We start from the raw sequence: 22819 nt of genomic DNA, 5'->3' as shown, positions 1-22819 counted from the left end.
TCTGGTCTGATGAGACCAATATAGGACTTTTTTTTAATTCTAAGCAGAATGTGTGGAGAAAACGAGGCACTGCTCATCACCTGTCCAATACAGTCCCAACAGAGAAGCATTGTGGTGGTAGCATCATGCTGTGGGGGTGTTTTTTCAGCTGCAGGGACAGGACGACTGGTTGCAATCGAGGGAAAGATGAGTACAGAGATATCCTGGGCGAAAAACTTCTTCAGAGTGCTCAAGACCTCAGACTGGGCAGAAGGTTCACCTTCCAAAAAGACAATGACCCTAAGCACACAGCTAAAATAATGAAGAAATGGCTTAACAACAATTATGTGACTGTTCTTGAATGGCCTAGCCGGAGCCCTGACTTAAACTCAATTGAGCATCTCTGGAGAGACCTTAGAGAGACAACCTGACAGAACTGGAGAGGATCTGCAAGGAGGAATGGCAGAGGAAATCCAGGTGTGAAAAACTTGTTGCATCTTTCCCAAAAAGACTCATGGCTGTATTAGATCAAAAGGGTGCTTCTACTAAATACTGAGCAAAGGGTCTAAATACTTAGAACCATGTGATATTTCAGTTTATCTTTTTTTTTTTTAAATCTGAAAAAAAAGGTTAAAAAAAAGGAAAAGCTGTAGATGTCATACCCCTTTCTTTCTACAGTGAAGAAGATGTGATCATCATCTCCCTCGGGTCTGTAGGCCAGAGGTGCCGAGGCCATGGACAACAGGTCAGGGTCAGCAGAGAGGGACGAAGGCTGAGACAAGAGACTTCTGCGAGAACGACAAACACTGCTGTTGCGGGTCAGAGGAGGTCGAATCAAAGGAGCTGTGAGGACAGATATATCATTATGCACTCTCTCATGGTATGCTCATCGCAACAAACAATGCAGATTATGAATGAACAAGAACTGTTCAATGAAAGTTCTCAAAACAACCTGAATTCCAGAAATGTTGGGTCGTTTTTAAATTTAAATATAATTAAAACAAAAACACTTTCAAATCACATGAGCCAATTTTTATTCATAATAGACCATAGATAACATACATGTTAAAAGTGAGACATTTTACACTTATCCACTAAATGAGCTCATTTCAAACTTGAAGCCTGCTACAGGTCTCAAAAAAGCTGGGGCGGAGGTGTGTTTACCATGGTGTAGAATCTCCAAAACAGTTTGGAGACGTCTGGGTATCAAGGTTATGAGTTTCTGGAGTTTTGGTGTTGAAATTCGGTCCCATTCTTGCCTGATACAGGTTTCCAGCTGCTGAAGAGTTTGTGGTCATCTTTGACATATTTTGCATTTAATGATGCGCAAAATGTTCTCTGTAGGTGAAAGATCTGGACTCCAGGCAGGCCAATACAGCAACCGGTCTTTTCTACGATGAAGCCATGCTGTTGTAATAGCTGCAGTATGTGATTTTGCATTGTCCTGCTGAAATACAAAAGGTCTTCCCTGAAATAGATGTCGTCTGGAAGGGAGCATATGTTGCTCTAAAACCTTTATATGCCTTTCAACATTCATAGTGCCTTCCAAAACATACAAGCTCTCTGAGATGCTGGCTTTTGAACTGAATGCTGATAACATGCTGAAACGTCACCCTCCTCTTTACCCCGGAAGACATGGCGTCCATGATTTCCAACAAGAATGTCAAATTTGGACTTGTCTGACCATAGAACACTTTTCCACTTCGAAAAGTCCATTTTAAATGAGCCTCGACCCACAGGACACGACTGCGCTTCTGGAATATGTTCACATATGGCTTCCTTTTTGCATGATAAAGCTTTAGTTGGCATCTGCAGATGGTTTCTGGAAGTATTCCTGGGCCAATTTAGTAATGTCATTGATAAGTGATGCAGTGCCGTCTGAGGGGGCGAAGACCACGGGCATCCAATAAAGGTCTCCAGCCTTGTCCCTTACGCACAGAGATTTCTCCAGTTTCTCTGAATCTTTTGACGATGTTATGCACTGTAGATGATGAGATTTCCAAAGACTTTTTAATTTAACTTTGAGGAACTTTGTTTTAAAGTACTCCACAATCTTTTTGCGGATTCTTTCACAGATTGGAGGGCCTCTGTCCATCTTTATTTCCGAGAGACTCTGCCTAAGACATCTCTTTTATAGCTAATCATATTACAGACCTGATATCAATTAACTTAATTAGTTGCTAGATGTTTTCCCAGCTGAATCTTTTCAAAATGTATTGCTTTTTTCAGCCATTTGTCGCCTCCGTGCCAGCTTTTTTAAGACCACTTTTTAGAAAAGTGTACATTTTCTCAGTTTAAACATTTGTTATGTTATCTATGGTCTATTGTGAATAAATGATTGCCTCATGTGATCTGAAAGTATTTTCATTTTGTTCAAATTAAAAAAAATATCCCAACATTTCCGGAATTCGGGTTGTAATAAATAACAAAGGCTAATATCTACAACATAATATCTTCCAAATATTTGAGTCAGTACATTTTTTTTTTTTTAAGAAATTATTACTTTTATTTAGCAAGGATGTATTAAATTAATAAAAAGAAGTTTGACAATAAACACTTTTAATATGTGTATATAACTATATATAACTAATATATAATACTATATATATATACTAACAATATATAACTAATATATAACTATAATATATAACTAAGATTTTGATTTTGATTTCGAAGAAGACTTTGATTTACCCACAAAAAAGATAGAAAAACATATAGTCAAACCAAAATATATTCAAACACCTTCAAACATTTCTTACATTATCACAGTTTATTCGCTATTGTTTAGAAAATTTTAATAAAATATGACGAGAACTCAGAGTTAAACTGTATCAGCTTCATCTTGATAATGCCAGATAACTTTAATAGAAAGTTATGTAATTGATTACAATTAACCAATCGGCTGTTAAATTTAAGTACACGTTTAGATAATAAAAATTTTGGTCAACCAATTACCAAGCAATGCTTTATTTTGTTTGGTCTGTGATGTGCAGTAAAAGGTTGCATTAGCAACTAAAGAAAAAATACTTAAAGGGTTAGTTCACCCAAAAATGAAATTGATGTCATTAATGACTCACCCTAATGCCTAATGATTCAGATCGCATGCCAAACTGCTGAAATCACGTGACACTGGCGATCCGAATCATTGATCGATTCACTGATTCACAACCGTTTGAATCTTTATTTGAGATTTGAACACAAACAATGTTGAATAAAGTCGTGGTTTTTGTTATTTTTGGACCAAAATATATTTTCGATACTTTAAAAGATTCTAATTAACCAACTGGTGTCACATATGGACTATTTTTATAATGTTTTTATTCCCTTTCTGGACATGGACAGTAAAGTGTGCATACACCTGCATACGCTCGCGGACTAAATATAAAATATCTTAAACTGTGTTCTGAAGATGAACGAAGGTCTTACGGGTGTGGAACGACATTAGGGTGAGTCATTAATGACATCAATTTCATTTTTGGGTGAACTAACCCTTTAACCAAAACATGGTCAACATTCAAAGTTTTTGAATAATTTTGGTCCCAAATGTTTTATACATTTTACTGGTTGTCCACTTTATGAAGAATTTTTGTATATAATATATCACAATTGACTTTATTTTGTTATCCTCTTACATAAATGAACTACAGTGTCCTGCATCTACTAGTAAAAAATATATATATATCTGGTGTCTGAATCATTTTTGGTTTGACTGTATTAATAATATTTATGATCAAATAAATGCAGCCTTGAAGAGCATGAGAGACTTCTTTCAAAACACCCAAACTTGAATGGTAGTGTATAATATTGTGCAATCTGATATTTATATTAAATGTCATGACAGATAACTGATCATTTAATTTAAATATTACATTAGTTCAACAAATTAAGTAATTACAATTTTTGCTAAATTTCTCACAATCTTGATCTTGAAGAGAGAAACTTACAGGCGAATGGTGGAATGATTGGTGGTGTGTCCTCGTCAAGATCGTCCACCCCACCAGCGATTGGGTAGGGTGGCACCGACATCCGTGGCATGACCACCCAGCTGTGGTCGGCATACAGGGAAGCGGTGAGGCTTGGCAGCCCAGAGTTATTAACTAGTGGAAAGCCACATAATTTCTCTATTTGGTGCCAGCGGTGGAGACGTTCCCGCAAACACGCTGTGACTTCTGATAGAGATTTTCTAAAAAGCAAAAAAACTGATAAGCTTTCATGTAATGTGAGAAACCCATTAGCTTTTTGTGTGAGTGGGTGGTAAAGTGACTGCATGTCTATTATGTGTACTTACTTAGCCTCTAGTATTTTGTGGTCTACTTCATCCAGCGATGAGCTGTGTGCAACATGGAGGGTACCAAACACAGAGTTCCTCTTCTTCTTGATCTTTTCTGCCTGAAATTTACACCGCATGAATATAGAACCACACAAGTGATGAAAATACAATGGAAAGGTACAGGTCGTTATGTGATCTGCACATTTGCTGGTTTTACTGAACTCAAGCTAATCTCTCCTGCTGCAGCTAATTGCAATTGTTTAACTGCTAAAAACTCATTCCAGAAGCAAATAACAAACCATGTAGCTAAAAGGTAATTTAACCACATCATTAGGAATCTAAATTAAAGGGGAGAAGTTTCAGCTTCATTTTTGTTAGTCGCTAAAAGAGAAAGATATTTTTTAGGCAGTTTTAAACTGAAAATTAAACTTCACTTTTAATGTACAGTGCATCCGGAAAGTATTAACAGCACTTCACTTTTTCCACATTATGTTACAGATTATTCCAAAATGTATTTAAAAAAAAAAATCCTCAATTCTACAAACAATACCTCGTAATGACAATGTTAAATAAGTTTGTTTGAATTCTTTGCAAATGTATTAAAACCAGAAAAAATCACACGTACATAAGTATTCACAGCCTTTACCATGACACTCAAAATTGAGCTCAAGTTTCCACTGATAATCCTTGAGATGTTTCTACAACTTGATTGGAGTCCACCTGTGGTAAATTCAGTTGATTAGACATGATTTGGAAAGGCACACAACTGTCTATATAAGGTCCCACAGTTAACAGTGCATGTCACAAACCAAACCATGAAGTCCAAGGAATTGTCTGTAGACCTCAGAGACATGATTGTATCGAGGCACAGATTTGTGGAAGGGTACAGAATAATTTCTGCAGCACTAAAGGTCCCAATGAGCACAGTGTGGCCTCCATCATCTATAAAGGAAAGAAGTTTGGAACCTCCAGGACTCCTGGAGCTGGCCGCCAGGTCAAACTGAAGCCCTTAGTCATGGAGGTGACCTAGAACACCAATGGCCGTTTCTCTTACCCCTTTTCCACCAGGGGCAGTGCTGGTGCTAGTTCGGAGCTAAAGCCTAGTTTCAAAGTGTCTTTCCTAGTGTCTTTCCACAGCCAAAGCACCAGCTCCGAGACAGGAAAAGTGTCTCTTAAGTAGCACCAAAACCTTGTTGGGCTAGAAGTAACAACCGCTTGCGTCAGCGGCTGGGGAAGGCAATACCGTGATCAACAAGACGAACACAAACTTGTGACCGCCATTTTTTAAATAGCAGCTAATCAAGCTAACAGCTGCTCGATTGTAATCTCTGTCTATACAAATCATGGAGAGCTAGCTGCACGAATGCGTTGTATTCGTGGCATTTTGATGCCGATGTAGGATCATAAATCCATGAGCCATTGAGGGAAGGCTTGTTCCAGATGCATCGGCGTGCGCTGTGCAGACTGATCGCATATGACATCAAACTACAGCGAGCGCAAACGAATCCTTATGCTTTTGAATCGCTCACGTGGTATCTTGATATCATACGTGGATCAGTCCGCGCAGCGCAAATGCATCTCAAACAAGCCTGGTGTGTTTGTATTTCCCGTTGCCTCGCTTGCATTGCTAAAACACTAGCGAGAAAGATGAGACGTATACAGTGACGTAAGACCTATAGCTCTGTGGTGGCTCTCTAGCCTGTGGAAAGCCAAACCGGTTCTTAAAGGCTCTCAAGTCGAACCAACTTAGAACTGACACTAGCACTGGCTCTGAACTAGCGCACTGTTCATTGTGGTGGAAAAGGGGTATCTGTGGAGAGCGGAGAACCTTCCAGAAGAACAACCATCTCTGCAGCACTCCACCAATCAGGCCTGTTTGGCAGACGGAAGGCACTCCTTAGTAAAATGCTGCCTGATGTTTGCCAAAAGGCACCTGAAGGACCCTCAGATCACAAGAAACTAAATTCTCTGGTCTGATGAAACAAAGATTGAACTTTTTGGCCTGAATAGTAAGAGTGTCTGGAGGAAACAAGACACTACTTATCACCTGGCAAATACTATCCCTACAGTGAAGCATGTTGGTGCCAGCATCATGATGTGGGGATGTTTAACAGCAGCAGGAACTGGGAGACTAGTCAGGATCGAGGGAAAGATGAATGAAGCAATGTACAGAGACATCTTTGATGAAAACCTGCTGAAGACCTCAGACTGGGGCAAAGGTTCATCTTCCAACAGGACAACAACCTTAAGCACACAGCCAAGATAATGAAGGAGTGGCAATAGGACAACTCTGTGAAAGTCTTTGAGTGGCCCAGCCAGAGCCCAGACTTGAACCTGATTGTACATCTCTGGAGAGATCTAAAAATGGCTGTGCACCAACACTCCCCATCTAACCTGAGGGAGCTTGAGAGGTCCTGCAAAGAAGAATGGGAGAAACTGCCCAAAAATAGATATTTTAGTGTTTGTTAATATTTTGTAATAAATTTGAAAGATTTTGAACAAACTTGTTTCACATTGTCATTATGGGGTACTGTTTGTAGACTTGGGGGAAACAGTTTTTTTTAATCCATTTAGGAATAAGGCGGTAACATAACAAAATGTGAAAAAAGTGACGCACTGAGAATAGCGCTGCACTGTATAATGGTTATATTTTAAAGTAAGTAATATTTATAAGTAAATATTTTATAAACTCAATAAAAAATAAACTGTTTTGTCAGCAACCAACAGGGTTGGTTTGGACAAACAAACATTTCCTGTCCTAACAGGAAGTGTCGACATAAATCACTCACCTCGTCCTTTGCGACTGTGAGCTGCATCTCAGCATTCTGTTTTTTAATGTTGTAGTATTGCACTTCCACCTCATGTGTGAGCTGTAGCCACATCTGCAGGGCTTCAGGCACTGACCAATCTGACTGCATCTCCTTCTCTGCTCTCTTCAGCGCCATTCGCACCTGGAAATACCCAACAAACATTCAAACGTATATATTACAAGTGGAATTTGTAATATATTACTTGTAATGTGGAACGAGTAAAATAACCACTCTGCCTCCATCTAGTTGGGTATTTAAAGAAGAGTGCTGTTGTAAGGCAATAGGCAAGAAATTATTAATTGAAGGAAATTAATACATTTTGGATGCATAGCAATTAATTACATTTTAGTATATAACATTTTCTATTATTGGTCAGTTTTTTTGGTAGCATTGATTTCAGATTGACCTGATTCTTACAAAAGTTAATTATAGTTTTTAGAAATAGGGCTTATTCAACGTATTTCCTACATTTAGATATGTGGGCAAAAAGTGGGTAAAAGTGATCCAAACCCTTTCTTATTTCTTAGCCAGAATAAACTACAATATACATAACTTCAATTCACACTTAAGACCAACTGACATCTCTGAAAGACTTTGTGTGATTAATACCTGCACTAGTTCCTCCTCTGCATACTTGAGTCTGCTGAGTTCGCATTCAGCCCCCTCTCGCAGCTCTCGCAGTCTACTAGCTTCTCTCTTTGCTCCATTGATCTCATCGCGCATCTTCTGCTCCAGGTTCTGCTTCTCCACCGCCACTGTCCGGTTTTCCTCCTGAGCCTTTTCCAACCTGATGAAACCACAGAGCAATTTAAGTCACATCTGAAATCTGGTGTGTTGCAATTTTATATATATTAATAATAATATTCTGTCATCATTTATTCACTCTCATGTTGTTCCAAACCTTTGACTTATTTATTCTGTGGAAAATAAAAGAAAGAGCATCCTATCCACTCTATAATGAGAGTGAATGGGAATATAGGGTGTACAGCTTCATATTAGTATCATAAACAGAGTTCACGTGACTTTTGTATTACATTACAAGTTTTTTAAAGTCATATGATAGCTTTGCAGGGGTTTGAATATAGATTTCTTATCATATTATGGATGTAATGCCATTTCATTGTATTGACATGCCAACATAATTTACAATGTGACAACAAACATTAACGCCAGTAAAGTATGGAGTGCCGCAAGGATCTGTTTTAAGCCTTCTGCTATTTTCAATATACATGCTGTCCCTTGCTAAGAAAACATGGGATTAGCTTCCATTGCTATTAATGTGTTAAAGATATAAGATACTGGATGACCACTCATTTTCTTGAACTGAATTTGGATTATACAGATTACTTACTTGACCAAAACTTTCTGCACAGAAGCTCTCATAGTACACTTTGCATCTAGAATTATATTAGACACCAATTTGTCTTTTGAAAACCAAAACCAAGATCTAGCGTTCTTCCACCACAGGAACATTGCCAATCTACTGAACATGTTATCTGATGCAGAATTGCTAGTTCATGCATTCATGACCTGTAGACTGGATTATTGTGGTGGTTGTCCTGCATCCTCAGTAAAGAAGATCCAGTTAGTCTAAAATGCAGCTACTAGGTAACCAGTTCTTACCAGATCAAGACAATATGATCATATAACCCCAATTGTATTATCTCAGCACGGTTTATCTAGTTCCGTATCAATTACTAAATATTGCTATTGACATATAAAGCCCTAAATGGTCCAGCTCCTGTGTCTTTTATCATGCTATGAGAAATGGACTCCATTTATATAGTGCTTTTAACAGACCCAATGGCCATCCAAAGCGCTTTACATTTTTTTTGCCTCACATTCACACACCGACGGCGATGTCAGCCATGAAAGGCATACACCGACGGCGATGTCAGCCATGAAAGGCATACACCGACGGCGATGTCAGCCATGTCTTGCTCATGGACACCTCAACAGGTGGAACCGGGGATTGAACCACCAACCTTTCGGTTTGTGGACAACCTACATGAACCACTGAGCCACTGCTGCCACTATAATACATTATGCTCTTTAAGGTCACAAAACTCTGGACTTTTGGTGGTACCTAGGATAGTAAAGTCCATTAAAGGAGGTAAAGTGTTTTTGCATGTGGCTCCTAAACTCTTGAATAGCCTTCCTGATCATGTTTGGGGCTCAGACACAATTTCCCTGTTTAAATCTAGACTAAAGAAACATTTCTTTAGCCAAACATTCCTATAATGGTTTTCATAAGTTTGCACTTCAGTTTTAATATGATCAAATGCACATAATTATCTTTTTGATTATCTAGAAATTACACCATTTATGAAGATTTAAGATGACACAACACCTGTAAAGAGATAACATCAAACCTTCAGAGGACTTCAGGTGACGCCAACTCTGAATCAACATACAAAACTGCCTAATTTCCCATATAATGTAATCACTATGATGTAATCATGCTCATTGTTTCTTCTATACATGTTACCTAAATGCATAATCTGTATTATCTTACTGTACATTTCTACCATATGAACATTACTTTAACACCTCTGATAGCAAATTACTCTAATTTGTGAAAAGCGCTATACAAATAAATGTTTGTATGTGATGTGGATACAAACCGCTAATTTCAGTTTGTTCTTCACATACAGCTATAGTATGGCTTCAGAAGATTTTAGATTTTTTCGAATTTTTGACATTTGAGTTGAATAGACAACTTTTATAGTTTTGCTATTTTAAAGCCAGTTTCTCCTTCTGTGTTCCACAGAAGGAACTGAAAGATCTAGAATGACATGAGGGTGAGTAAATGATGACAGAATTTCCTTTTTAGGATGAACTATTCCTTTGAGGGTACTTATAGAAGAGCTTAATGAGCCTTCTCATAACAAGAAATGAAATCTGATGTTATCCAGATGATAGAATAAGACTTGAGAATCCCATGGTCTTACTCAAACAGGCCCAGTCTCTCTCTCTCTCTCTCTCTCTCTCTCTCTCTCTCTCTCTCTCTCTCTCTCTCTCTCTCTCTCTCTCTCTCTCTCTTCTCTCTCTCTCTCTCTCTCTCCTCTCTCTCTCTCTCTCTCTCTCTCTCTCTCTCTCTCTCTCTCTCTCTCTCTCTCTCTCTCTCTCTCTCTCTCTCTCTCTCTCTCTCTCTCTCTCTCTCTCTCTCTCTCTCTCTCTCCACTGTCTGTTATTTGCCTCACCGGCTCTGTAGCTCTATTAGGCTCAGTTCAGCATTCTGTAGACTTTCCAAATCTTTCATCATCTGGGAGATGTGAACTTTAGACGATTTGTTCTGTATGTATGCGAACCAGCAGCCCCCAACCCCAATGATGATTGAAATCATCAAAATAAAGTCCTTCAGCCAGTGATGGTGTGGACCTAGAGGAAGAAGAAATGGAAGAAAGCATTTAAAGAAATACTACTATATAGTTTCATATAAGAATCAAACTAAGCTTCACAGAACATGAGTGCGCTGTTAAAGGGATAACCCACCCAAAATAAAATAAAAAACGTCATTATTTACTCACCCTCATGTTTTTTCTGTTTAGTTGGTAACTAAACAGTTGCAGGTAACATTGACTTCAATTGTATGGACAAAAAATATTAATTAAAGTCAATGGGAAGCAAAACTGTTTGGTCATCAACATTCTTCAAAATATCCTCTTCTGAGTTCAGAAGAAGAAAGAAATGCATACAGGTTTGGAATGACTTGAGAATGACGAAATTGCAGAATTTCATTTTTGGGTAGATTATTCCATTTAAATGCTGTAACCGGATGACTGAGTAATAAGTAAGTTTATATAATTTCAACATGCTTTGAGTCATTGTAAAGATATGACACAAAAAAAGTACAATTCATTATTTGTGAGAAAACGCTTCCATGCCAAACACGGAATTTTAACTATTATACACTAGGGGGAACTATTGCGCATCTTCTGAATGAGTCCTGATCAAAACTATGGAGGACCAACCCTGCACAAATTAAAAATAAATAAATGAATGAATGAATAAGTAAATAAATGAATAAAAAATAATATGTAAATTAATAAACACAAATAGATAAATAAATGTGATAATAGGAAAGTAAATAACAGAATTAACGACTAATTCATTTTTAATCAAATAAAATTTTGTATTAGCTTTCCCTTAATTTATTATTTTCTGCTTTTATAAAAATATATATTTTTAACTTTTATTAATTTGTTAATTAATTTTAACATTAATTTTAATATTTATTTTTACATTTATTTTTATATTTATGCGTTCATTTATTTTTTACATTTATTTTTCCCACATGTAATTATTTTTACATGTATTGATAGATTGATTCTTTTCTTTTTCTTGTTCTGTGTGCAACATGGAAACGAGGAGGGTGGTCCTTGTGTAGCTTCAGCACATCATTGGTTGAGAGCTCACCACAGTCTATGAAGCTCACGCACGCAGAGTCGCCACTAGACCAGATGAGGAGAGTTGTGAGGAGTAAATGACGGCCGCATAGTTCTTTCACAGACACTAACCAACTTATCAATGTTTCCAGCAGTTTGACCCATTGAGAGATACGTTTCAATAGTACTTATCAGACAAAAGTACGATGGTCGTCCCACCTTACTACCATCTGACTCGCACGGGGTTTTGAGGTTGCAGAGTGTCTATTAATTATAAGAACTATATATAAAAATGAATGTAAAAATAAACATAAAAATAAATGTTAAAATTAATTAACAAATAAATAAAAGTTAAAAACATATATTTTTATAAAACCAGAAAATAATAAATTAAGGAAAAGATTTATCAAGTCGTTTATTCTGGTATTTATTTTCCTAATAAGTGTTTATTAATTTACATATGTGTATATTTATTTATTTATTCATTTATTTACTTATTTATTCATTTATTTATTTATTTTTAATTTGTGCAGGGTTGGTCCTCCATACAAAACACAGACGAAGAAGACAACAACAAAAAAAGAGCGATCATATGTAAGCAAATGCATATGTAAAATAATGTGATCATCAACATTAAACATCATATGAATCAAAACTGCCAAATGTTACTGAATGAAATGTGGACCCAGGACGAGCTACAGGACTGTCCAAGCACACAATCTACTCCATCCGTGTTCGATCATCATTCTGAATCTGATGCAGGATGCAGGATGCAGTCTTTGACAAAAACTTGATTTTCTCAGCTTTTTGTTGCAAATGTATTACATTTTTGTTAAAATTATCAAAAACCCTGGCAGTGGCTGGCAACTCTTTTTTTTTTAAACACTGGCGGTGAAAGATTTGTGACATTGGGAATTATCTCTCACTAATGTGCCCATTTTTGGACTGTTGGTCTGTCTACAGAATACCAACGCTATCTCACGACGCTATCACAAGTGGATAATTCCTACAAATCCGTACGACCTCACTCGTATGAATTTGTACAATTTTTCTAAACCGCAAATTGGGCAACTCATCAAATACATACACGATTTAATAAAAATCATTCAAATTTGTACAACCTCACACTTTTTTTTTAGCCACCTCGTAAAATACATACAAATTGCCATGAGATTGGTTTGGAATAATTTTAAATAATTCAGCACACACTACCATTGAAAAGTTTGGGGTCAGTATGATTTTGTATGATTATGCTTTAAAAATATGTCTCTTATTTTTAAAAGATATGTACGTGTGATGGTAAAGCTGACTTTTTAACAGCCATTACGCCAGTCTTCAGTGTCACATGATCCTTCAGAAATAAATGCAAATTTAGTTTAGTTCTTTTCCAAAGCAAAACTTTTTACTGACCCCAAGCCTTTGAATAGTAGCGTAGTCATATGCTACTTATGGTGTTTTTGTACCTTAAAAGCTTCCATTCCTATTTATCTTAACTGCATTTAAAAAGCAACTAGTACATTATTTGTGTCCAAGGAAGCAAAGCCATTAGGTTTTGGAACAGCATAAATGTTGGGCTGAACTATCCTTTTAAATGAACAATTAAAAATTGTCTGAATGCAGCTTATGTGAATACACTTACGTAGTGGAGGTCCAAAAAGCACTGCGTCCAATGCTTTTAGATTTAATTTCTGTTTATGTCGTTGGTCTAATATCTTTAGCTGCATTGACATAAACGACGGTTCATTGGCCGCTATTCTGTAAGAGAAAGGAAAAACACAGCAAGTCAGAGGTAATAATGTGAGCCAAGATCACACAAAATCAGCCTGTTTCTACTGAAATGTAATGTGCAAATTATCATAAGGACATCCAATAAATTGTTACACTTTATTTTGATGGTCCCCTTTAGACATATGTGACCCTGGATCCCAAAATCAGTCAATGCAATGTATGGGTCAAAATCATCGATTTTTTAAATGTCAAAAAAAATCAATATTAAGTAAAAATCATGTTCCATGAAGATATTTTGTAAATGTATTGCCATAAATATATCAAAAATCTATTATTAGTATTAATATGCATTGCTAAGGACTTTATTTGGAAAACTTAGATGGCGATTTTCTCAATATTTAAATGTTTTTGCACTCTCAGATTCCAGGTTGTCAAAAGTTGTATCTCTCAAATAAATATTGCCCTATCCTAACAAACCATACATTTACATTTACATTTATGCATTTAGCAGAAGCTTTTATCCTAAGCGACTTAGAACTGAGTACAGGAAGCGATCCGTCATGAAGAGGCAAAGAAACGCAAAAAGTGCCTCAAATACAAAGATTTGGATATTACTCAGAGTAGCAAAAGCTAGAATAGGGAGGGAAAAAAGAAACATAGAGGAGGAAGAGTTTTTTATGATAAGATTAAGTGCTCATGGAAAAGATACTGTACATCAATTAATGGAAAGCTTATTTAATCAGTATGAATTAAAACAACTAACTCTCATTACAGTATTAGATATTAGCAGACTGTTAGGGGAAGGGGTTAGTAGAAAAAAAATGACATGTATTGACTTTAGTCAGTCGAATGCCTGTTGAGGAAGCATCGCAATGTGTTAGTGTTAGCAGATATAAAGCAGAAAGTCTGCTGATAATGAGAGTTACTTGACATGTTGGTGCAATGTTACTTACAGTCAACAGAATGTCTAAAGGGGACCAAAATAAAGTGTTACCCAATAAATCTCTTAAGGGTAAAATGCCTATAAAATCTTAGCTGTGTAAAACAAATGCCTGTATGGGGTGTGTGTGGGGGGGGGGGGGGGGGTGCAGGCAGGGCACAGTATATGTGACTGTATGTGTGTGTATGAATGGCAAGTTCAAGCTCAAAAGGACTAATTTTAAGAAGTGAGTACTATATGACTGAAAGATCACATGTGCTGCCACGCACATACTGCGCATAGCTGCAGGTGAAAGGTGATCTGCTGCTGTGACATCATTTCATGAGTCATGGAGAAGTGGTCGTGAGGGGAAACTCAACACCATAAACCTTTCTTCACCCCCCACGCCTCATGCACGTCTCCACTGTCTGTGCACTGACACATCACCACCACTAGGGGGAAGCGCTGCTGTTAAATTAGTTAGTGATTTGTTGTTATTGTATCAGCATTTAATAACTAACAATAATTCATGCTAAAAACATCAAATATAGGCTGTTTTTTACTTTCAGCAAAACACTTTACAATAAGGTCTCATTTTAACATTTTAATGCATTAACTAACATGAACAATGAGCATTATAACATTTATTTTTACACTTTAATGTTAGTTAATAAAAATGTTCATGTTAGTTCACACTGCATTTTCTGCAGAAAGCTGAAGTATGGCTCTGTATTAGTTAACCAATGTATTTAACTAGTGTTAACAACTCAAGCTTTATTGTTAAGTGTTGCCTTTTAAGATACTTCTATTTTTTAGTAGTTTCAGTTCTCTATTAGGTTCTGTCAAAGTAAGCGTGGCTTTTAAAATGGCACTAAATAATGCATTCATGAAAAAATAAATTGGTGTGAGGCTGTGTTAGGTTAGCAGTAGTTCAAACTCAGAATAAAAACAATTCAAGTCACTGGAGATTCTTTGACTGAAAGACAAAAGTAAATGTGTGTTTACCGAGGTAACGTGTTGCCATCTACTTTAAACTCTCTGAAGTTTATTTCATACTGAGGAAGCTCCACCGACTCCTTCAGCCATTGAATAGCATCCTCCAGTGTCCAGTTGTGCACTGTGAGCAAAGAGAGTGGTGAGAAGACAAAAAATTATATATTTTTTTACATATTTTAAAACCAAATCCTTGTAATCCTTTAACATGTTTTGAACACAAAATGGAGAAAAATAATATTCATGAGGTCAATAATTAGTATTCTTTTCATATGTGGCCTTTGGTCTATATACTGTAGTGGCAAAAAGTGATGCCAACCCTATAAAAATATTCAAATATTATTAAAAATTTGTTTAACATTTTGTACGCATATTGTGTAGTTGTGCAAGAAGTCAATGGCTTGATTTGTGATAATGCAATGAAACCACATTGAGAACCACACTGTCATACAAAGTGGTGTATCATTACTGGTCTATCAATATTTAATAACTAAAGTTAATTAATGTTATATACATAAAATAAATTCTTAATAGGCTCTTTTTTCAGAAATCTTTGGACTCACATATTATCCCATCTTTATGGAAAAAAACTATAATTACGCCAGTTCCTAAGAAAGCGTGCCCAGTTGAGAATTGTGATTTTAGACCTGTGGCTTTGACTTCAAATATTATGAAATGTTTTGAAAAACTCGTCGTATCTGTTTTAAAGAATCAGGTTAAATTAATCCTTGATCCATTTCAGTTTGCTTATAAAGTTGGACGGGGCACTGAGGATGCTATTAATTGCATCACTCATTTGGTTAATAGTCATTTAGAAGATTCACATGCATATGCCCGTTTACTCTTTATAGATTTTAGCTCCGCATTTAATACACTTCAACCCATGATACTGATAAATAAGTTGTTAGAGTTAAATGTAAATCCATTCTGCATTAAGTGGTTCTACTCGTTTTTAACTAATCGTACACAACAGGTCAGAGTTAATAACTCTTATTCAGAGGTGAAAAATAGTAATATAGGTGCCCCGCAAGGTTGTGTCAGTTCACCCATTTTATTTACACTTTATACTAATGATTGTGTTGCTAGTCAGGAGAAAACATTTTTTATAAAATTCTCCGATGATACTGCAATACTGAGTTTATTGGATAGAAAAACAAAACCATTGCAGTACTTTTCTGATGTTGACAGGTTTGTTGCCTGGTGTGACTCTAATAACTTGCTTTTAAACGAAAAAAAGACTGTTGAAATGATTTTTGATCCTAGATCTGTGGGGGATCACAGTCCTGTTATAATACATGGCAATATTATTGAACAGGTTTCTTCAATCAAATATTTAGGTGTTTATGTAGACAACTTATTATGCTGGTCTCCTCACATTAACAGTCTATGCTCTAGATTACAGCAAAGGTTATACTTCCTGCGAAGGTTAAAAGTGTTTGGAGTAAATCAGAAGATCCTGGTTCTGTTTTATCAATCTGTATTTGAGAGTTTAATTAGGTATGGAATCACTGCTTGGTATGGGAACCTGACTGTTCAATTAAAAACAAAATTAGTACGCCTAGTAAACACTGCTCAAAAAATTATAGGGTTTAAGAATAAACAAATTATACAAGAGGTGTACGAGGCATCTATTTTTAAACAAGCTAAAAAAATTGTTGCTGATGACACACATATTTTACATATGTATTTTAATTTGTTACCATCAGGGAGACGATTTAGGGTCTTGAAGTGTAAGTCAAATCGTTACAAAAACTCCTTTGTGCCAATTGCGGTCAAACTCTTAAATAGAGAATCTTATGTCTGATATATAATGCTGTTATTTTATATTAAAATGTAGGCTTTTAATGTATGTTTGTATGTACGTATGTATGTATGTATTGTCATATTGTACACTGGCCATGTCATGATGTCTAAGACAAATTTCCCAGCAATGAGACAATAAAGTATATTCTATATTCTATTCTATTCTATTCTATTCTATTTTACTTTCCGCTGTAATATTTTACATTAATGTCTCATTTTTTAACAATTGTAACACATTAACTAATGAACAATGAGCATTATAAAATATATTATTGCCCTATTATTATAAAATATATTATATATTAATGTTAGTTAATAAAAAAGTCATGTTCATGTTAGTTCCCAGTGCATTATCTAATGTTAACATGTAAAACTTGTGACTTTTTTTTTTTTTTAGAAAATGTTGAGATTAACATTAACTAAGTTAAGTAAATGCTGAAGAAGTAGTGTTCAGTGTTAGTTCATAGCTAATGTTAACAACTGAAGCTTTATTGTAAAGTGTCGCCATTTTAGCAAGAAAGGTAAGTTAATTCTATTTTCTAGTTTCAACTCTAAAAATTATGATAAAGAGAGAACCAACAAAATATTAATAACTGAATATGCTATAGTCAGTATATGCTTTTGTCCTGTGAGCCTTTTGTTTTTCAATGCATTTTTTCCATAGTGAATTAAAAACCTGTAGTTTGCAAGCCTTTATTTTGCCAAATCTTATAGTTAAGATAAGTTTAGTTATTATATTTACACAAATTTGGTGGTTTAATCAAACTCGTAGTTACATCAGGGTGAACCTGCCCAGGTGTTGTGCGGGAAGATAGTCAGGTGGCCACACATGAATATGAATTACTGAACAAGATCCATTGCCTATCAAAATAACGACTCAACTATCCTATTTCATACTCAAACTGAAATGAAACCAAACTCTAACAACACCACAAATTATGTGTGTGTGTTTGTGTATTGAATAATATCTACACAACAGGGCAGTGTCTCAGATTACATCTCTGAGCCTGATGCTGAGATGCCACCACTCTGTATTAGAGGCTCAATGGGTAGCACACAATCTTTGTTTAGAGCTGCGTGTGTAAGCTCAGTCAATTCAATGACATCACTCCATTCAGACACTCATGACATCACCACGAGGAAACCCTGAGACCAAACACGCAACTGTCACATTCAATTCATTTTATACTAGTCGCTACTGTACATGTGAGTGTGTGACCACATTCTTATATCCCTGTATTAGTAATTTTATATCACAATAACGGTATACACTACCATTGACAAATGTGTATTTCTGTTCAAAAGAATTGTATTTCTGTTCTTTTTATTCATCAAAGAATATCTATACTGAAAAATCAGCTTTGCCATCATTAAGGAATGAATAGGCTATATGAATAAAATTAAAATAAATTAAAATAGAAAACTGTTTTTTGATCAAATAAATGCAGCCCTGGTGAACTTAAGAGACTTTTTTTTTAAAATCAAAAACAAAAGTTTAGTGTATTATAGTTATCTTGGTAAAACTTTACAAAAAGGTTTCATTTGTTGACTTTATTAATTAGTTGACATGAACTAACAATGAGCAATATATTCTTACAGCATTTATCATTTGTTAATGTTAGTTAATATAATGTTTCATGTTCTTGTTAGTTCAAAGTACATTAACTAATATTGTCATGTATTGTGTGATACCAGTGTAGGATGAAGATGAAGGTGATAACAATGACTTTATTGTTATAAACTTTACAAACTCCGGACAAACACTAGAATAAACGAATGAAAAATAATGTCATGTCATCCCATGTCATTTCCTCTCTCAAAGCTCATAAAAGGCACTAAAGACGGCGTTAAAAGTTCGTCTAACTACAGTGGCTCTACAATAATTTTATGAAGTGACGAGAATAGTTTTTGTGTGCAAAAAACCCCTAAAAGACTTATATAGTGATGGCCGGATTTCAAAACAAAGATTCAAACCGTTATGAATCAATGTTTCGATTCAGGATTCCGATCGCCAAAGTCAGATGATTTCAGCAGTTTGGCGGTTTGACACGCGATCCGAATCATGAATCGATACGCTGATTCATAACGGTTCAAAGCTTTGTTTTTATAAATAAAGAAAGAAATAAAGAATAAATAAAGCTTTGTTTTCATAAATAAAGAAATAAAGAATAAATAAAGCTTTGTTTTTATAAATAAAGAAATAAAGAATAAATAAAGCTTTTTTTTTAAATCGGCCTATCACTATATAAGTCGCTATTTAGTTGTTGTTGTTGGGGTTTTTTTGCGCACAAAAACTATTCTCGCCACTTCATAAAATGATTGTAGAACCACTGTAGTGAGATGGACTTTGTAACGTCTTCTCTTTAGTGCCTTTATGGGTCTTGAGAGAGGAAATAACATTGGTGTCAATGAAGGCCTGTCTGAGACATCGGATTTCAACACTAATATCTTCATTTGTTTTCTGAAGATGAACAAAGATCTTGCAGGTGTCGAACGGCATGAGGGTAAATAATTTATGACAGAATTTTCATTTTTGGGTGAACTAACCCTTTAAGTCCATTCTTGTATGCCCAAGTACCCACCGGCGGAACCCTAAGCCCTTGATCAATGGAATGAACAATTGAGCTGATATATTCTTTACTTTTCTTTCTTTTTTTTACACACCATTCTATAGACCTGTATGTATGCTTATGCTGTTATAGATCTTTTTTTTTTTAAAACACAAATTAAAATTATAACAATACAATAAACTATAACTGTGTATAAGTGCTGTTAAATGTCAAAATAGCGTCAACATCAAACACTAGAGTTGTGTGGGCAGGGGGTATATTAAGTGTGATCTGCTGTGAAGACACAATCGTATTGTATTGTGGTCTATAGAGCTGCGTGAAGTTTACATACGAGCAGACTCGCTCCCTCTGTCAAAATCAAGGGTTCGAGGGTCTGTGCAAATCAAAAAAAAAATGTTTCCTTGCCCACTTGATGAAGTTGAACACACTTCAAAATGGCGGTGGGGATTCCTCAGAGGGTAAGTGCTTTTGGAAGTTAGTGAGCGTATGTCAAAAAGTGGAGTTAAATGCAGCTCTACCAGTGGATTTTTTTCCCGCCACCCAGCCCATGTTTTTTCTGTCCATCTCTTTTTACCTTCTGATATTTTCCAGCCCCTCCACAGCTCCTCCACCGTGATGTGCTGGTCCTCTCGGTGAAGATTACTGTGTTTATTGGTCTGGTGCTGCTTCATGTCCTCTATTATAAACTGCAGAAAAACAACAAGATAACATCCCTAAACCATAGGAAAATTACTTCTTGTGAAGTAGTTCATGCCATATCATGTTTTATTTGGCTTCAGGGTACACGATATCAGAGGCTTTAAAGGTTTTAAAAATATCTTTTAATATCATGCAAATATTTCTAATGCAAAAAAGACACAAGAGAAACACTTGAATATTGTATCCATTTCATTACATTAATTTCTTTTTCAGATGCATTTAACCAAAGCGACTTACAAATAAGGAAAAACACAATAAGTGTGATTAATCATAATGAGCCAACAATATTTGCAGTGCTGCAATGCAATTTCAAAAGATGACCAGAAGAAGAATACATAACTAGTTTCGAGTTTTATTGCACAATAAAGCTGTTTGAATATGACAGGAAATTAGATAAGTGTAAAGCTCTCTTTGGTCAAGTCTGTGTAAACTGTGTATCTCTCTGTGTTCTGCTCGTTCTGCTTATCGTTCTGCTTATTTGTGTGCTGGACATGCATGATGATTTTTTTTTTATCCCTTATGCTGTTTTGAAAACCCTGTAACACCTTTGTTGTTCCTGGTCAAAAATGACTGCCCTACAAAAAAAATATTGTCATTATACTATATTATCACCAAATACTGGATTAATTTTATCAACTTGTTTTCTTTCAATTAGAGTGATAATAAAGCACAACAAGAGGCTTAATCTAGTTCCAGACTAAAATGCATGCTTGAGCTGTTTTAACTGAAAGCAACTTGCACTGACATACACTATTTTGCCAAAAGTTTTGGGACACCCTACAAATCATTGAATTTGGGTGTTCAAATCACAACCGTTGCCATATGTGTATAAAATCAAGCACCTAGGCATGCAGACTGCTTCTACTAACATTTGAGAAAGAATGGGTCACTCTCAAGAGCTCAGTGAATTCAAGCGTGGTATAGTGATAGGTTGTCACCTGTGCAATAAGTCCATTCGTGAATTTCCTCGCTACTAAAAATTCCACGGTCAACTGTTAGTGTTATTAAAACAAAGTTGAAGCAATTGGAAACAATAGCAACTCAATGGAATGGGTTTCCATGGTCGAGAAGATGCATCTAAGCCTTACATCACCAAGTGCAATGAAACACGTCGGATGCAGTGGTGTAAACCACTGGACTCTAGAGCAGTGGAGACGTGTTCTCTGGAGGGACGAATCACACTTCTCTGTCTGGCAATCGAATGGACGAGTCTTGGTTTGGCAGTTGTCAGGAGAACGGTACTTGCCTGACTGCATTGTGCCAAGTGTAAAGTTTGATTGAGGGGGATTATGGTGTGGGGTTGTTTTCCAGGGATTGGGCTTAGTTCCAGTGAACGGAACTCTTAATGCTTCCGCATACCAAGACATGCTCCCAACTTTGTGGGAACAGTTTGTGGATGGCCGCTTCCTGTTCCAACATGACCGTACACCAGTGCACAAAGCAAGGTCCATAAAGACATGGATGAGCAAATTTGGTGTGGAGGAACTTGACTGGCCCTCACAGAGTCCTGACCTCAACCCAATAGAACATCTTTGGGATGAATGAGCTGAGACTTCGAGTCAGGCCTTCTCATCCAACATCAGTGCCTGACCTCACAAATGCACTTTTAGAAGAATGGTCAAAATTGACCACAAACACACTCCTAAACCTTGTGGAAAGCCTTTCCAGAAGAGTTGAAGCTGCTGTAGCTGTAAAAGGTGGGCCAACTCCATATTAAGAATGTGACTTCATTAATGCTCATGTGCATGTATATGCAGGTGTCCCAAAACTTTTGCCAATACAGTTGGTATATCTTTTGTCACAAGATGCACATCAGTAATGTTTTCTTGTTTTTTTTTCTAAAGCACATTTATAAAAGCTACTTAAATGTCCTAATTTAACTTAATGAATCCAGGCAATAAGCCATTTCTGGGGGACAGATCATTTATGACTGGGAGCAACACAAGTGTAAAAAGGTGGAACTTTTGGGAATAATTTATACCCTGTGTGAGCAAAGCCAGTAAGTTTTAGTCACATGCGATAACATTAACTAACGTTTTCAGGAAAAAGAAAATCCTCTCTGGGTCAAAATGACCCAACGACTGTTAAGGGTTATGTAAATCAAATGTGATTGTTCTCTCTGTTTATGAATTATGTTGATATCCTCAGATACTCATAACCAACAAACGAGAGCCAAGACATATTTAAAGTCGAGTGGGCTTATTTAACATCTCTCTATTTAACAACTCTCTCTCTCACACACACACACACACACACACACACACACACACACTCACACACAGACACACACACACACAGGAATCTGCTGTGTCCTGAAAGAGGACACCAACTTTGAGTCGCTGTAAGAAGGAGAAATTCTTGGGCCTCTTCTCGAAACAGTTCTTGAGCCCAGAAGCACCTGCCATGACCAGAAACAATCCTCAAAACACACGTCACGTCCTCACTAACTTCATGCGTATTTACAAAAAGTCTCACTTAACACTATACTGCCACGGGGTAAAATTTGCCCATGGCTGTGTTTCAAATGTACATGACAAGACTTTCAATAAAATATCCAATGATCCCAGTAATTGACTTTTACTAAAATTGTGTTATTTACAATCCCCTGTTGTTAAAGGAACTGTATGTAAGAAATGTATTTCAAGCAATCATAAAATGCC

The 22819-nt window shown here is 36.2% G+C and overlaps 1 protein-coding gene across 2 annotated transcripts in view; it reads right to left on the bottom strand.

Annotated features, from left to right (window-relative positions):
- The window catches only part of stim2b (stromal interaction molecule 2b), a 70452-nt gene that overhangs the window by 5559 nt on the left and 42074 nt on the right, over nucleotides 1–22819 (bottom strand). For both annotated transcript variants that reach the window (XM_067437338.1, XM_067437339.1), the window contains 9 exons: nucleotides 20035–20146; nucleotides 15100–15211; nucleotides 13087–13202; nucleotides 10263–10440; nucleotides 7669–7846; nucleotides 7039–7200; nucleotides 4268–4368; nucleotides 3924–4162; nucleotides 642–822 (listed from right to left, as the gene is read on the bottom strand). In XM_067437338.1, coding sequence (XP_067293439.1) covers nucleotides 642–822; nucleotides 3924–4162; nucleotides 4268–4368; nucleotides 7039–7200; nucleotides 7669–7846; nucleotides 10263–10440; nucleotides 13087–13202; nucleotides 15100–15211; nucleotides 20035–20146 — 1379 coding nt within the window. The remainder of the gene's footprint in view (nucleotides 1–641; nucleotides 823–3923; nucleotides 4163–4267; nucleotides 4369–7038; nucleotides 7201–7668; nucleotides 7847–10262; nucleotides 10441–13086; nucleotides 13203–15099; nucleotides 15212–20034; nucleotides 20147–22819) is intronic.

Source organism: Pseudorasbora parva, chromosome 1 (assembly GCF_024679245.1).
Source record: "Pseudorasbora parva isolate DD20220531a chromosome 1, ASM2467924v1, whole genome shotgun sequence".
NCBI lineage: Eukaryota > Metazoa > Chordata > Actinopteri > Cypriniformes > Gobionidae > Pseudorasbora > Pseudorasbora parva.
Note: the sequence above shows the minus strand (reverse complement) of the source record. Positions and strands in the feature narration are given on the sequence as shown.